Below are 15,315 nucleotides of genomic sequence, written 5' to 3'. Positions count from 1 at the left end.
AAAACAATTACATTTATTGTCCATTAATTTACTGAAAGATTAAAAAAATGCATTCATGCATGAATAGTTCAACCATGAAACTATTCACGTTCTAAATGGCTGTTTCAGTGTAACTTCCAGCAGCCCACCAAGACGAAACCTATGTACCTTCCATTTACATTTAATATAATGTTTCATAAACTATCCCGAAAGTTATTATGACTGAAACCCCTTTATATTTTATTTAATAATTATGTAAATATGGTCCAACAAGAAAAAAGGTTGAGAATGCCTGATAAAGCCTTGCATGTGCTCTTTATTGCAGCACTCACTCAGTCTTGCTCACTTATTTGAATAGGAAATAGAAATGGGATGCAAATATGGTTAATGCAAAATGTGAGTGGTTCATTCATGCAAATCACTCAGTCCAAAATTCACAAACATTGCTTATTCTTAATTATTACTACAATTATATTCTATGAAATAACACAAATGACTGTATTTATTACCTGTGAACCTCTACCATTCAAAAGTTTGGGGTCAGTAAGATTTTATGTTTTTGAAAGAAGTCTCTAAGCTCACCAAGGCTGCATTTATTTGTTAAAAAATACAGTAATATTGTGAAACGTGTCACATGATCCTTCAGAAATCATTCTAATATTTAAACATTTCTTATCATTATCAATGTTGAAAATGTTTGTTTTTTTGTTCATTTCATGGAATTTTTTCAGGATTCTTTGATGATGATCAGACAGCTCAATGAAACAGCATTTATTTGAAATAGAAATCTTAATATTTACATTACACTGTACATTATTTGCTGTCACTTTGATCAATTGAATGCATCCTTGCGAAAGTGAGGAAACCCATTGCTTTTAAATTATTAAGTAATAAACTTCATGCGTAATTGAAAAAAATAAGTTATGTGAGCTTGATAATTCTATATAACTTAATTTTTTCAATTACACATTAATTACTTAATAATTTCAAGGCAACGGGTTTCCTCACTTTTTTTAAGTTAAGTCAACTGATCACTTTTTACAGTGTACTGACCCCAGACTTTTGAATGGTAGTGTATGTCACACTTTGTGAAGAAATTGAATGCAGTACGTATTGTTCATACCTGTATAACTATATATGAAAATCATACTATGAAAATAAGAGGATAAACAGTCTGTGGGCATACATTTACATCTTTTTGCATTCAACCCTTCAGATGGCACCTGTGTGAAGGACTGTCCAGCAGACACATTTAAAGACACCAGAGGGTGGCGCTGTCAGCCCTGTCACAGCTCCTGTCTGACCTGCCACGGCCCAGGAGTGAGAGACTGTGACAGATGCAGTGGCTGGAGCCGCCCAGTTTACGGGAAGTGCCCGGTGATCAGCTGCCTCGAAGGCCAATATGTTGATGGTGAGAACTTCTGACATTAAATATAAGAACAATATAAATAATAAGTCTGCCCTCAGTTTTATATTTGCTCATGCCTGTTACAGTTGGTGTAATACTGCCCTCTGTTGGTAGTACTACACTTAAAACGCTGTCCTGTAATTTAGCAGGGATTCTCACTGTTCTACACCTTAACTTAATATATGAATTTAAAATTTGTAATCAAATTGATGTTATATAACAATATATGCTGTGATGTTTCAAGTTTGGAAATATTCAAATCCTTAATATTTTATTACAGTATAAAACGGGGTTAATAATTTGCTTTGGCTTTCATTCAATGACAATAAATATCCAATTATTGGTAACACTTTATTTTACAGTATACATGTTACATGTAGTTAGTTACTATAGTAATAACTATAAATTATGCATAATCACATGCAATTAACCCTAAACCAAACCCTAACCCTATAGTAAGTACATGTGTGTATATAAATATATATATATATATATACAGTGAGGAAAATAAGTATTTGAACACCCTGCTATTTTGCAAGTTCTCCCACTTAGAAATCATGGAGGGGTCTGAAATTGTCATCGTAGGTGCATGTCCACTGTGAGAGACATAATCTAAAAAAAAAAAAATCCAGAAATCACAATGTATGATTTTTTAACTATTTATTTGTATGATACAGCTGCAAATAAGTATTTGAACACCTGAGAAAATCAATGTTAATATTTGGTACAGTAGCCTTTGTTTGCAATTACAGAGGTCAAACGTTTCCTGTAGTTTTTCACCAGGTTTGCACACACTGCAGGAGGGATTTTGGCCCACTCCTCCACACAGATCTTCTCTAGATCAGTCAGGTTTCTGGGCTGTCGCTGAGAAACACAGAGTTTGAGCTCCCTCCAAAGATTCTCTATTTGGTTTAGGTCTGGAGACTGGCTAGGCCACGCCAGAACCTTGATATGCTTCTTACAGAGCCACTCCTTGGTTATCCTGGCTGTGTGCTTCGGGTCATTGTCATGTTGGAAGACCCAGCCTCGACCCATCTTCAATGCTCTAACTGAGGGAAGGAGGTTGTTCCCCAAAATCTCGCAATACATGGCCCTGGTCATCCTCTCCTTAATACAGTGCAGTCGCCCTGTCCCATGTGCAGAAAAACACCCCCAAAGCATGATGCTACCACCCCCATGCTTCACAGTAGGGATGGTGTTCTTGGGATGGTACTCATCATTCTTCTTGATGGTCTTCGTTCAGGTCTTCTGGACGAGGAGGAGGAGTAGCGACAATTTTTAAAGAAAAATTTGAATGTCGTCAACTGTCATCAGACATTTACTCCAGCTTTGAACTTAATATTTTCGAACTGGGTCGATTCCAGCCGGTGTTGTGTGCTGTGCTATACCGACCACCTAAATATAATAAGGACTTCATCAATGATTTTTCTGACTTTTTGTCTGGAATTATGTCAAACTATGACAGGGTTTTAATAGTTGGCGACTTTAATATCCATGTTTGTTGTCCTATGAAGCCACTAGTCAAAGATTTTTTAAATGTTATTGACTCTTTTAATTTGGTGCAGTATGTGACAGATCCTACACACGAGCATGGACACACATTAGATCTTGTTTTATCATGTGGTTTACAAATTTGTAATCTTGAAATTTGTGAAGCGTCTTTTTCTGATCACATGCCAGTATTATTTGAGATCTCTCTCCCTTATTCTAAACCGAGTGGACCAGCTCGGCGGTGTCGTGTGTTTAACTCTTCCACGGCTGCACAGTTTTCTACTGTTTTTCAAAGTTTGGATGAAACTAATTGTATGCTCCCTTCCTGTTCTAATACCGAAGAGTTATTCTCACTGTTTGATTCTTCCTGCCAAAGTGTGTTAGACATTGTTGCACCTTTTAAAGTTATGCGTGCTAAGCCAAAAAGTGAACCATGGTTGAACGATACTACTCGTGCTGTCAGACGAGAGTGCAGGAGAGCTGAACGACAGTGGAAGAAAAACAGATTACAGGTGTCTCTTGACATCTTAAAAGACACCTGGCATAAATACCAAAAAACTGTAAAAACCGAGAAAACGAAATACCTTTCTGACATTATCTTGAAGAATTCTCACAAACCTCAAGCTCTTTTTAGTACAATTAATGCTGTACTAAATGGGCCTCCCTCTCAAATGACTTGTTCTTATTCATCTCCAGATGTCTGTGAGAAGTTTTCACAATTTTTTATAGGTAAGATAGAAAATATTAGAGCACATATTTTAACTTCTTCTGAGGACCCCTCTATTATTGTCACCCACCCTGCTGTCTTTAACCAGTTTGAGCCTGTGTCCTTATCTTTTATGAAAGATATAATTGCTCAAATGAAATCATCCGCCTGTTTTACAGATGTTGTCCCTCCACGTTTTTTAAAACAAGTTTTTGAAACTATTGGGCCCAAAATTCTAGAAATTATAAATAGCAGTCTGACCACAGGTGTAGTACCACAGGGCTTCAAACATGCAGTAGTACAGCCACTAATAAAAAAACCCAATCTTGACGCATCAGTTTTCTCCAATTACCGACCTATTTCTAAACTTCCATTTCTTTCGAAAATACTGGAGAAAGCTGTATGTATACAGTTGCAATCTTTTTTGGATTTACATGGAATTTTGGAGTTGTTTCAGTCTGGATTTAAAGCCCTTCATAGTACAGAAACTACACTCTTAAAAGTTTTTAACGACCTCTTATTGATTACAGACTCAGGAGATTCTGCTATTCTAATGCTATTAGACCTTACAGCTGCATTTGATACTATTGATCATAATATTCTGATCTCTAGGTTGGACCACTGTGTTGGTATCAAAGGTATTGCTTTAGAGTGGTTTAGGTCATATCTGTCCGATAGGAAGTTTTCTGTTCGCCTTGGAGACTTTGTGTCCCAAATGGCACCTTTTTCTTGTGGAGTCCCCCAGGGGTCTATTCTGGGCCCGATGCTGTTTTCCCTGTACATCCTTCCTCTGGGGTCTATCCTGAGAAAGCATGGCATTTCATTTCACTGTTATGCAGATGACACACAACTTTATCTGCCATTGAAACAAAATGATAACAGCTCTGTAAAATTATTGTTGGACTGCCTTGCAGAAATTAAAGCCTGGATGGCCATGAATTTTTTACATTTCAATGAGAGTAAAACTGAAATTGTGATATTTGGCCCAAGTAGTACCCATGTGGCCCCCAACACAGAATTGGGTTCCTTAACTCCGTATGTTCAATCTTCCGTTAAAAATCTGGGAGTAATCATGGACAGTGATTTTAAACTTGAAAAGCAGATAAATTCTGTGGTTAAAGTCAGTTTTTTTCAGTTAAGGCTCTTGTCTAAAGTGAAACCTTTTTTGTCATTTAAAGACTTTGAAAGAGTTATCCATGTGTTTATCTCCTCTCGATTGGATTATTGTAATGCCATCTATGCTGGTGTCAGCCAGGCATCTCTCTCACGTCTGCAGTTGGTGCAGAATGCTGCAGCTAGACTACTAAAAGGGGTACGCAAGCGTGACCACATTTCTCCCATACTGGCTTCCCTTCACTGGCTTCCAGTACGGTTTAGGATTGATTTTAAAATTTTAGTGTTCACCTACAAATCCTTGAATGGTCTAGCCCCGACCTACCTTTCTGACCTCATAAAACAACATGTTCCATCTAGGTCTCTTAGGTCGGCAGATTGTATGCTCTTGGTTGTTCCTAGAGTAAGGCTGAAACATAGGGGAGATCGGGCCTTTTCAGTTGTGGCCCCTAAACTATGGAATAATTTACCATTGTCTGTGAGGCTGGCCCCAAAACTATCTGCTTTTAAATCTAGTCTTAAAACACATTTATTTTCCTTGGCTTTTATTTCAGTTTGAGAGCTGTGTGTTTGTGTCTTTTTATGTCATTTTATTTTTGTTGTTGTTGATTCATGATGTGGGATGTACAGCACTTTGGTCAACTTCTGTTGTTTTAAAAGTGCTCTAGAAATAAACTTGACTTTGACTTTGACTTTGACTTCTTCCTCCAAACACGTTTAGTGGAATTATGACCAAAAAGTTCTATTTTGGTCTCATCTGACCACATGACTTTCTCCCATGACTCCTCTGGATCACCCAAATAGTCATTGGCAAACTTAAGACGGGCCTTGACATGTGCTGGTTTAAGCAGGGGAACCTTCCGTGCCATGCATGATTTCAAACCATGACGTCTTAGTGTATTACCAACAGTAACCTTGGAAACGGTGGTCCCAGCTCTTTTCAGGTCATTGACCAGCTCCTCCCGTGTAGTTCTGGGCTGATTTCTCACCTTTCTTAGGATCATTGAGACCCCACGAGGTGAGATCTTGCATGGAGCCCCAGTCCGAGGGAGATTGACAGTCATGTTTAGCTTCTTCCATTTTCTAATGATTGCTCCAACAGTGGACCTTTTTTCACCAAGCTGCTTGGCAATTTCCCCGTAGCCCTTTCCAGCCTTGTGGAGGTGTACAATTTTGTCTCTAGTGTCTTTGGACAGCTCTTTGGTCTTGGCCATGTTAGTAGTTGGATTCTTACTGATTGTATGGGGTGGACAGGTGTCTTTATGCAGCTAACGACCTCAAACAGGTGCATCTAATTTAGGATAATAAATGGAGTGGAGGTGGACATTTTAAAGGCAGACTAACAGGTCTTTGAGGGTCATAATTCTAGCTGATAGACAGGTGTTCAAATACTTATTTGCAGCTGTATCATACAAATAAATAGTTAAAAAATCATATATTGTGATTTCTGGATTTTTTTTTTTAGATTATGTCTCTCACAGTGGACATGCACCTACGATGACAATTTCAGACCCCTCCATGATTTCCAAGTGGGAGAACTTGCAAAATAGCAGGGTGTTCAAATACTTATTTTCCTCACTGTATATATATATATATATATATATATATATATATATATAAATGAATACAGTGAAAGAAGGACATTTAAAATAAAGTGTAACCCAATTATTTAATTTTGACACACTTAATATTTTTATAACACAGTATAAAGGTCTATATGAAAAACGCTTTTCATATATACACCTTAAAGGGGGTCGCACACCGGACGCGCAGCTCAGCGCCGCGCAGCGCCACGTCTTTTAAATTCGAACACATTATTCTCTATGAGAGTACACACACCGGCGGCGTCTGTCCGCGGCGCCCAGCAACGGCTCAGGACCGTGTTCAAAATCCTGCCGCGCCACAGAGCGCCATTTACATAGTTTTATATTAAATTTACATTTATGTGTCTCAAATCGTAGTTAATGTATATACGGACTTCACCCCGTGCTGCAAAATACATTTAGTTTTATATTTATTTACAGAAATCAGAAAATTGCTGATGCTAACGGATTTTCAGGTGAGAGTTGTCCTAGACGTGGCGCGGCGCGGCGCTGAGCTGCGCGTCCTGTGTGCGACCCACTTAAGTCTGACAAAAAGCTGTATGAAAATATACAGCTGCCTTTACATTAAGAAGATCCTCATCAAGTTATTTTATTATTATTTATATTCTATTACAGTATTTCTATTATTATAGTGTAATTATTATAGTATTATAGTATATTTTGAATGAGCTTTTATTTTTATATTTCATTTTTAATTCAGTTTAGTTTAAGTTTGCTTTTATCATTTTTAACATTTCTATATTTTTATTTCTATTTTAGTTTTAGTAATTTTAGTAACTTAACTTGTTTCAGTTATCAAAGCAACATTTCTAATTTTCAAGTTTTTAATCAAATCATCATATTTGGCATCAAAAAGTTTGAAAATCCCTGTAGTAAATCAAGAAAAACGTCTAGGTTACGACTGTAACCTCTGTTCCCTGAGAACAGGGAACAAGACACTGCGTCGATGACGCTATTGGGGAACGCCCTCCACGTGAGACGGTGTCTGAGAAGCTATCCAATCACGGCAATCGATATTGACCGGTGACAGCCTATGACGTTACTACTAGTGCGACCCGGAAGTATAAAAGGGGTGCCTAGAGAACATGTCATCCACTTTCGTCTGAAGGGACTGTTCAGCAGGCATCCCCGAGGCATGGCTAACGACGGAGTGTATCGTTCCCTGTTCTCAGGGAACAGAGGTTACAGTCGTAACCTAGACGTTCCCTTTCGAAAGGGAACTCGCACTGTGTCGCTGATGCTATTGGGGAATGATGTACAATCTCACCATGCTGAGGGGAGCGCATGCCAATTATGGCTTGTGACAAAAACGTCAGAACTGGCAGTTTCATCCTGAAATGCCAAGAACACACTCCCCCTTTGGGTCACATACAGGCTGTCAGTGACATTATTCCCTAAGGTCACTGTCCAAGCTATAAGCCTCAAAGTGGCCTCCGAACAACGGAAGGTCTATCAAGGCCGCTCAAAGGCTTGGAACCAACAGCTTCCATGGAAGGGGTTCCTTTAAGGCAATATGGCTAGGGGGTCCGAAAGAGTCCCGTCCAGTCACTTTCTGAGGGAAACATAAAGTCAACCCCCTATGCCACCAGGGAGGCTGACCTGGTCAAATTTACTGACCTAGTCTGTTTCCTAAACAGAGTCTCTCACAAAATCCAATAGGGAAAAAATGCAAATAATGGCAGTAGTTCAATCACAAACTGGATCATAGAGACGGGCATCCTGGAGAGTAGAACTCAGCATAGCGCTTTATAACTCTTGCAAACGAGGGGAGTACTCTATCCTGAATCTACACAGTGCTTTCAAAGCCCTGTGGAGGCTGGGCACTCTAAAGGGACCCTAATAAGGGGAGCGCCTCCAGCTCTAGGGCAGATCTAACAGGGAGTCCTCGTGAGAGTCCTTCGACCTTACAACCAGACTTAGGGAGTTAAGTATTCAAACAGAGCGATCCTCAGATAGATTCTGGAACACTATGCTCCACCTGATAAGTACTGACCAGGCTCTGGGCTAAAATCAGGGAGGCTTCATGGGGCCTGCAGCGTGATATTAAATCTTATGCTACCGAAGTACAGCTTCGAAAGTTATGGGCATCAGCCCGGGCAGTGCTTTGGCTCTAAGGGAGCATACTCAACCATCCCAAGTGAGAGGGAATCACTAATCCGTCTCTACCTGAGCCTGGGTGGTGAAGGATGATAACATACGAGCTATGGGTAGCAAAGTACTCTAATTAATGACCCTAACAAGGAGAGCACTATCAGCATGACCCTGAAAGATGTATCAGGGTCGAGGCCTAATATCTTGTAATTTTATAAGACAGATTTTATATTCTCTACTAAACCCAAGGGAATGGAGGCCTAGGTAAGTGGCTTGTAAATATGAATTGAATTATATATTCAAGGGGCTCAGAAGAAAAATCCATTTTAACTTAAGGCCTTGCTGCCAGCTACCACACTCGATGCTGTAAAGGGCGGAGGCCTGAGCACACTGCTTACTCTCTAGAGAGAAAGAACTGACAACGGCCATAGATATCTGCATGGGAGGCTTTTTTTTTTTTTGAAGGTAGCCTGCTACCTATGCTGCTATCTACCCTGTTACACCACTAGCATTTACACCTAATGCAAAAGACGGGCCTTGGTCAGATGACTCTAGAGTAAGAGGAGGCTAGTATTAGGAAAACTAGATTTACAGGAAAAATCTCCTGATGGTCTAAGGAACCTATACTCAGATACTGAGAGGCTCGATGCGAGAATGCTTAGCAGACCGCCACTAAATATCCTAGATACTAAGCCTAAGCCAGATATCGAGGTGGCCCCATGAGGGCCGACACACAAATATTATATGTCTGAGGTTCAGAGCTATAATCTCAAAAACGACTCTCAAAAGTGAGAGAACTACTGCTGTAGTATAAGGTGGCTAACAAGGTGGCCTGACGAGGGCCAGCGCTTGATTTTGTAGTTTTATCTGGAGCTTGACAGAGCGCTGGCCTCAGTAGAAAAACTCCCGAAAGGGAGGAAGCCATCTCACGTAGAAATGTCCATTTGATGCTCGGATGAACGGTGGCCTGACTAGAAATCTTTCGTATAATACAGCCAACCTGTTCACTACCACAGATTGGCACTACCCACTATATAAGCCTGACGACTCTAAATCAGAGGAGTCTTGCCTGTAACAAATAGGTTAGCTTTCCTTTCCCTCCCACCTGATAAACGTAAACATTTCCTTTTAATGGGTTCCTGCTTCATAAGAACTTGCTGAATAAATACGATATTGATAAGATGCATGTTTGCTTTTTTCAACCACTCTAATAGCCGTCTTTTTTGCTAGGATACATGTTGGAGCAGGAGTCAGAGTGTCTAGACCTCTTTCCTTTGTGTTTCTTTAGAAACAGCTTCAGTCTGTTGTGTGACAGGTGTTCTGCTAACTTATTTATTCAGCAAGTTCTTATGAAGCAGGAACCCATTAAAAGGAAATGTTTACATTTATCAGATGGGAGGGAAAGGAAAACTAACCTATACGTTACCAGTATTAGATTTTAATCAAATCATCATATTTGGCATCAAAAAGTTTGAAAATCCCTGTAGTAAATCAAGGAAAACTATATATAACCGTGTATTTTTGTCCTTCTCCAAAGGGGAAAGTCGCACTTGTCGTTTCTGTGATGGATCCTGCCTGACATGTTATGGCCCCAAGGCTCAGAATTGCATCACCTGTGCTACCGGTAACGTATAGGTTAGCTTTCCTTTCCCTCCCACCTGATAAACATAAACATTTCCTTTTAATGGGTTCCTGCTTCATAAGAACTTGCTGAATAAATAAGATATTAATAAGATGCATGTTTGCTTTTTTCAACCACTCTAATAGCCGTCTTTTTTGCTAGGATACATGTTGGAGCAGGAGTCCGTGTGTGTAGACCGCTGTCCTCTGGGTTTCTTTGGAAACAGCTCCAGTTTGTTGTGTGAGAGGTGTTCTGCTAACTGTGAGGCCTGTGAGAGCAGAGACGAGTGTGTGAGCTGTAAGACGGACTCTTACCAGCTCTATCTGTTCCAGGGCAGCTGCTGGTCTGAGTGCCCAGAGTGAGTCACTATGGTTGTAACTTCTGGAATTCTAACAGTTTATTTTTACAGTGTCTTTCTTACATATGTATACATGTACTTACCATAGTAATAACAGTAAATTATGCATTATTACATGCAACTAACCGTCAACCAAATCCTAATCCTACCCTAACCCTATAGTGAGTACATGTAGTTGCTTAATATTACTCAGTACTTAAATATATAATTACACTGTAACAATGATACACTTTGTTTAAAACAAAGTGTAACCGAGTTTAAAAAAAAAAAATATTAAAGAAATCAATACTTTTATACAGCAAGGCGATTTAATTAATGCTTTAAATTAATTAAAGGTGATGGTAAAGACATTTATAAAGTTACAAAAGATTTTCATTTCAACTAAATGCTGTTCCTTTGCACTTTGTTCATCAAAGAATCCTAAAAAAAAATTAAAAAAAATAATAATAATAATTGTATCATGGTTCCAAAAATATATTAACTGTTTTCAACACTGATAATAATAAGAAATTTTTATTGAACATCAAATCATATATTCAAATAGAAATAAGTTATTTTAAATTGTAATCATATTTTACAATATTTCTGTTTTACTGTATTGCTGATCAAATGCAGCCTTGGTGAGCATAAAAGACTTACCGAACCCAACAATATATATAAAATGCTTTATATAACATCATTAATGTACTTTAATAAATCCTCATATAGCTAGAAATGTCAATTTAAACTTTATATATTTTTTTATAAATATCCATATTTTTATAGACTCTAAATATTACTGTGATTTGACTCTATTGAAGGATTTTTACTTCTTCAATATTGTTGAAATATTTAGCATGCAAAAACACACTATATGCAATATTGAGAAATATGTGAAATCTATATCTATCTATCTATCTATCTATCTATCTATCTATCTATCTGTCTGTCTGTCTGTCTGTCTGTCTGTCTGTCTAATCACTTAGATGGAAAACAGTTAGAAATACATTCTAAAACATACAGCATATATTATATTTTTTTTCCTGTGACACTTAAAGTTGAAATTTAGCTGATTGGATCATTTGAAAATATAAGGCAACACTTTATTTTACAGTGTCCTTGTTACACGTTACATGTAGTTAGTCGCTATAGTAATAACTATAGATTATGCATAATTACATGCATCTGACCCAAAACTGAAACCTAAACCTAATCCTAACCCTATAGCAAGTAGATGTAGTTAATTACTATTACTCAGTACTTAAATATATAATTACAGTGAAACAAGGACACCTTAAAATAAATTGTAATGAAATATAGCACTAAGAAAATAAGCTAAACTGAAAGCCAAATGACCTTTTAATCCTAACCGTTGCTCAGTAGCATACATTGATCAATGCATTTAAAAAACATGTATCTGTTGTTTTTCTTGCAGAGGTTATTTTGAGACTGAGCTGGGGACATGTGAACCCTGTGATGAACTCTGTCTGACCTGCGATGGCACAAGCACGCAGTGCCTTTCGTGTCGAGAAGGCCTTCATCTGGCCAACGGGCAGTGCAAGCAAAACTGCGCCCCCATGAGCTACGTGGCAGAAGACGGCACATGCAGACGCTGTGCTCCTCACTGTGACGTGTGCACCAATTTTTACACCTGCACTAGTGAGTGATTGTTACCGCTGAGATCCTGTGCAAAACGTCTCTAACAAGAGTAGAAACAGTTACAGCCAAAATGAGCCCTGAAAACCTGTCAGTGTCACTTCTGTAGAATGACATTACATTCATTTTCCATGTTATATTATCTTGTTTGCTATATATCCATTTGCACATTTGCAGATCAGTTAACACTCCTTGATTACTTTAAGTGGAAATTAGATAAAAATTTATTTGAAATTCAAATATATTGTGTAACTTTAATTTCAGGGTGCAGTTTTCTCTATTTGCTCTTAAATGGGGCATGTAAGGCAGTCTGTCCGAAGGGTTACTTTGAAGATTTGGATAAGGGGGTCTGTGTGAGCTGCCATCCCACCTGTACCACCTGCTCTGGTCCCCTATCTGACGACTGCGAGACCTGCTCTTCCCTCACCCCAAAACTCTACGAGGGCACGTGTTTGGAGGTGTGCCCAACGGGCACTTATTACCAGACCTCTGATAAAGAATGCCAGGGTGAAGTATTATCTGTAATGTAATGTATTATGAGCATGGGTGCACATAGTCTCGCGTAGCCAGACCTTCAGACTGATGGCAGAGGGTCTGGACTCTATCGCAGCTTTTCTAAGCCAAGGACCGCCCAAGAGGACGTTTGACTGACATGTAACGCAACCAATCACAGTTCGTTTTGTTCCGCGTCATGTTTAGGGGCGTGACAATATAATGTCGATGTCCCTACAATAACACACCGGCCTGCGTCTAATAAATTATTCATTCAAGAAACGCTGTGCTAGTTTACTGCAACAATGGAGCCGCGAACTTCACATACTTTTGAAAATCCAGCGTTTAGTTGATCCTGGTAAGCGCTCATTGTCACAGTTGTAAACACAACGGCTTTCTTCTTCCATGAGGGGTTTTGGCGTCATGGCATTTGTTTCCATGTGGACCGTTAAAGAACGCGACACGCGCGTCTCCCAGACGTCCTGTAGAATTCAGCCAATCAGATCGCAACTTCGACAGTCCTGAAGTGTTTCCAGAAAAATGTGCCATATGCATCAGACGTTCAGCCAATGGTCCGTGGGCATGACGTCTGAGGCTGAGACTAGGTTGCACATAACTTTTTTGGTCTGGTTCTCAAGTGAGCACCTGGAGATGCTGCTTGGTACTCAGGTATCCTATAAGCTGCCTATATGTAAAATAACACTATTTGTTCACAGTACAATTTAAATATTAGTATTAGTAATATTAAATATTATATTTAGTTCATCTTTGTTAGAGCTGTATTTTTTTTTTTTTATTAACATTAATGACACAGACAAAAGCATATTCCTGCTTTGCTTTAGGCTGCTGTCACTTTAAGACCAAATGCAAGGACCGAATATACCGATACACATCCGATTTCTTTCTCAAATGTTCACTTATGACATAACATAAAGAGAATTCTTGCCGAGATGGGTGTTTTGACACCATGGGTGTTCCATTCAAGCGTAAGTAAATGCGAAAGAGGAAACAATTTGGTGTTCGAGCGCTGTCTGAAACGCGCCTCTATCTCTCTGGATGAGACAAAATAACAAGAAACTACTGGAGATGCAACGAAAATAAATGCTCGCGTTGATGAACGTGTGAAGGACTTAAGAAATATTGGCAACTCTAATTTAAAAGTACGCCCAAAGTATACTTAGAGCTTAATGTTTATGGTAAGGTATGCGTACAGTGTGCGTGAGGTAAATTTCATTATCAGCATAGCATGCGCAGCCCATTTTTTTTCTAAGAGTGCATATGTACACTCGCTCACCTTGCACATGCGCCTTGAATTTGATGGCAACACTGGCCTGTTGTTTCACAGTCAAAATTCTATAATTTGTTTATTTTATGCGTACAGCGTACGTGATTTAAGTTTTGTCATCACCTTAATACACACATACTGTTCACATTGTGTTTTTTCTAACATGGAATACTATGTTCAGCTCGCATATGCATCTTGAATTTTTTTTGCACTAATTAGTTGTCAAAAAGGAAACGGATGAGATTGAACATCAACCATGCTACACAAGTGGTTATAAACTGGTTATATGAATTACTGGTTATATTTTATAATAACAATAATTGAATATATGTAGATAAATGTGGCTGATATGCAAACAAATATAAAAATGTTCTTATATGTCCCATATTTGTCTCCGTAGAATGTCACCAGACCTGTGCACGCTGTGTGGGTCCTGAGCCCACCCAGTGTATGCAGTGCGAAAAGGGTCTCGTTCTTGATCCCAACACCATGATGTGTGGGGTTACTGGGGATTCAGACTGCCCACCCAGAACATTCCTCCAAAATAACCAGTTCACTTGCCAAGCATGTCATCGGCTCTGCCAATCCTGCGAGGGGCCAGGACCCACTGACTGCCAGACCTGTGCCCTGCCCAACTACCTCCACAGTACGTATGACTTGAACTTGTGTCAATACATTTCTATTTCTTAAGTTTAGATCTACTATTAAAGTGCCCCTATTATGCTTTTGCAAAACTTTATCTTTTAAAGATGGGGCAGTACCCACACTGTAAAAAAAAAAAAACGTAAAAAAACGGTAATTTTCTGGCAGCAGGGGCGCCAGAAAATTTCTGTTAAAAAACGGAAAAATACTGTAAAAAAATGGTAATTTCTTCCCGTTGTTTTTACGGAAAAAAACTGTATATTTAACATTGGATTTCGGTAATATGATATAATGATAATTTACCATCCTATTGAAGTATTAATATCTGTTTTGTACACTGATAACCACCAATCACAGCAGTGATGAGAGTCACATGATCAATCAAAGCTCAACATAAGCAGTTCTTCCACAAGAGAGTTAATACTAATATATATAGAAGCTGCACAGTGTCATTCACACAAACATTAAACACCATCATGGTAACACATGAAATTTTTAAAATGCAATAAACATTAATTTAACAACATTAAATGTAACATAAACCCCTAATGTACATAACTGATTAGAAAAAACGAAGAAAACTATGAAGAAACAAACATAGTTATTTCAACAAAAATACATCAAATGTGAAGTGTCACAGGGAATTGTGGGAATGTCAGTTTACGGTTTTTCACTGTAAATGATACAATGAGTTGTTTTTTCACTTTCAAAAACTGTAAATTTAACGGTATGTTACAGTAAAATTACATTAAATGTACCGTTAGATCTATCACAGTTATTTACCGTATATAGTACGGAAACTTTCTGTTAACCAATTAACAGTTTTTCACTGTAGCATTTTTACAGTCTTTTACCGTTAAAATTACGATCATTTTTTACAGTGCACTTTA

General features: G+C 38.5%; 1 protein-coding gene across 1 annotated transcript in view; it reads left to right on the top strand.

Moving 5' to 3' along the window:
- The window catches only part of LOC311070887 (uncharacterized protein), a 38,096-nt gene that overhangs the window by 10,853 nt on the left and 11,928 nt on the right, over window positions 1–15,315 (top strand). The window contains exons 6-11 of the mRNA XM_084094993.1: window positions 1,196–1,390; window positions 9,930–10,016; window positions 10,176–10,371; window positions 11,786–12,009; window positions 12,271–12,513; window positions 14,184–14,429. Coding sequence (XP_083951119.1) covers window positions 1,196–1,390; window positions 9,930–10,016; window positions 10,176–10,371; window positions 11,786–12,009; window positions 12,271–12,513; window positions 14,184–14,429 — 1,191 coding nt within the window. The remainder of the gene's footprint in view (window positions 1–1,195; window positions 1,391–9,929; window positions 10,017–10,175; window positions 10,372–11,785; window positions 12,010–12,270; window positions 12,514–14,183; window positions 14,430–15,315) is intronic.

Source organism: Abramis brama (assembly GCF_963993115.1).
Source record: "Abramis brama genome assembly, chromosome: 20".
NCBI classification, from domain to species: domain Eukaryota; kingdom Metazoa; phylum Chordata; class Actinopteri; order Cypriniformes; family Leuciscidae; genus Abramis; species Abramis brama.
Note: the sequence above shows the minus strand (reverse complement) of the source record. Positions and strands in the feature narration are given on the sequence as shown.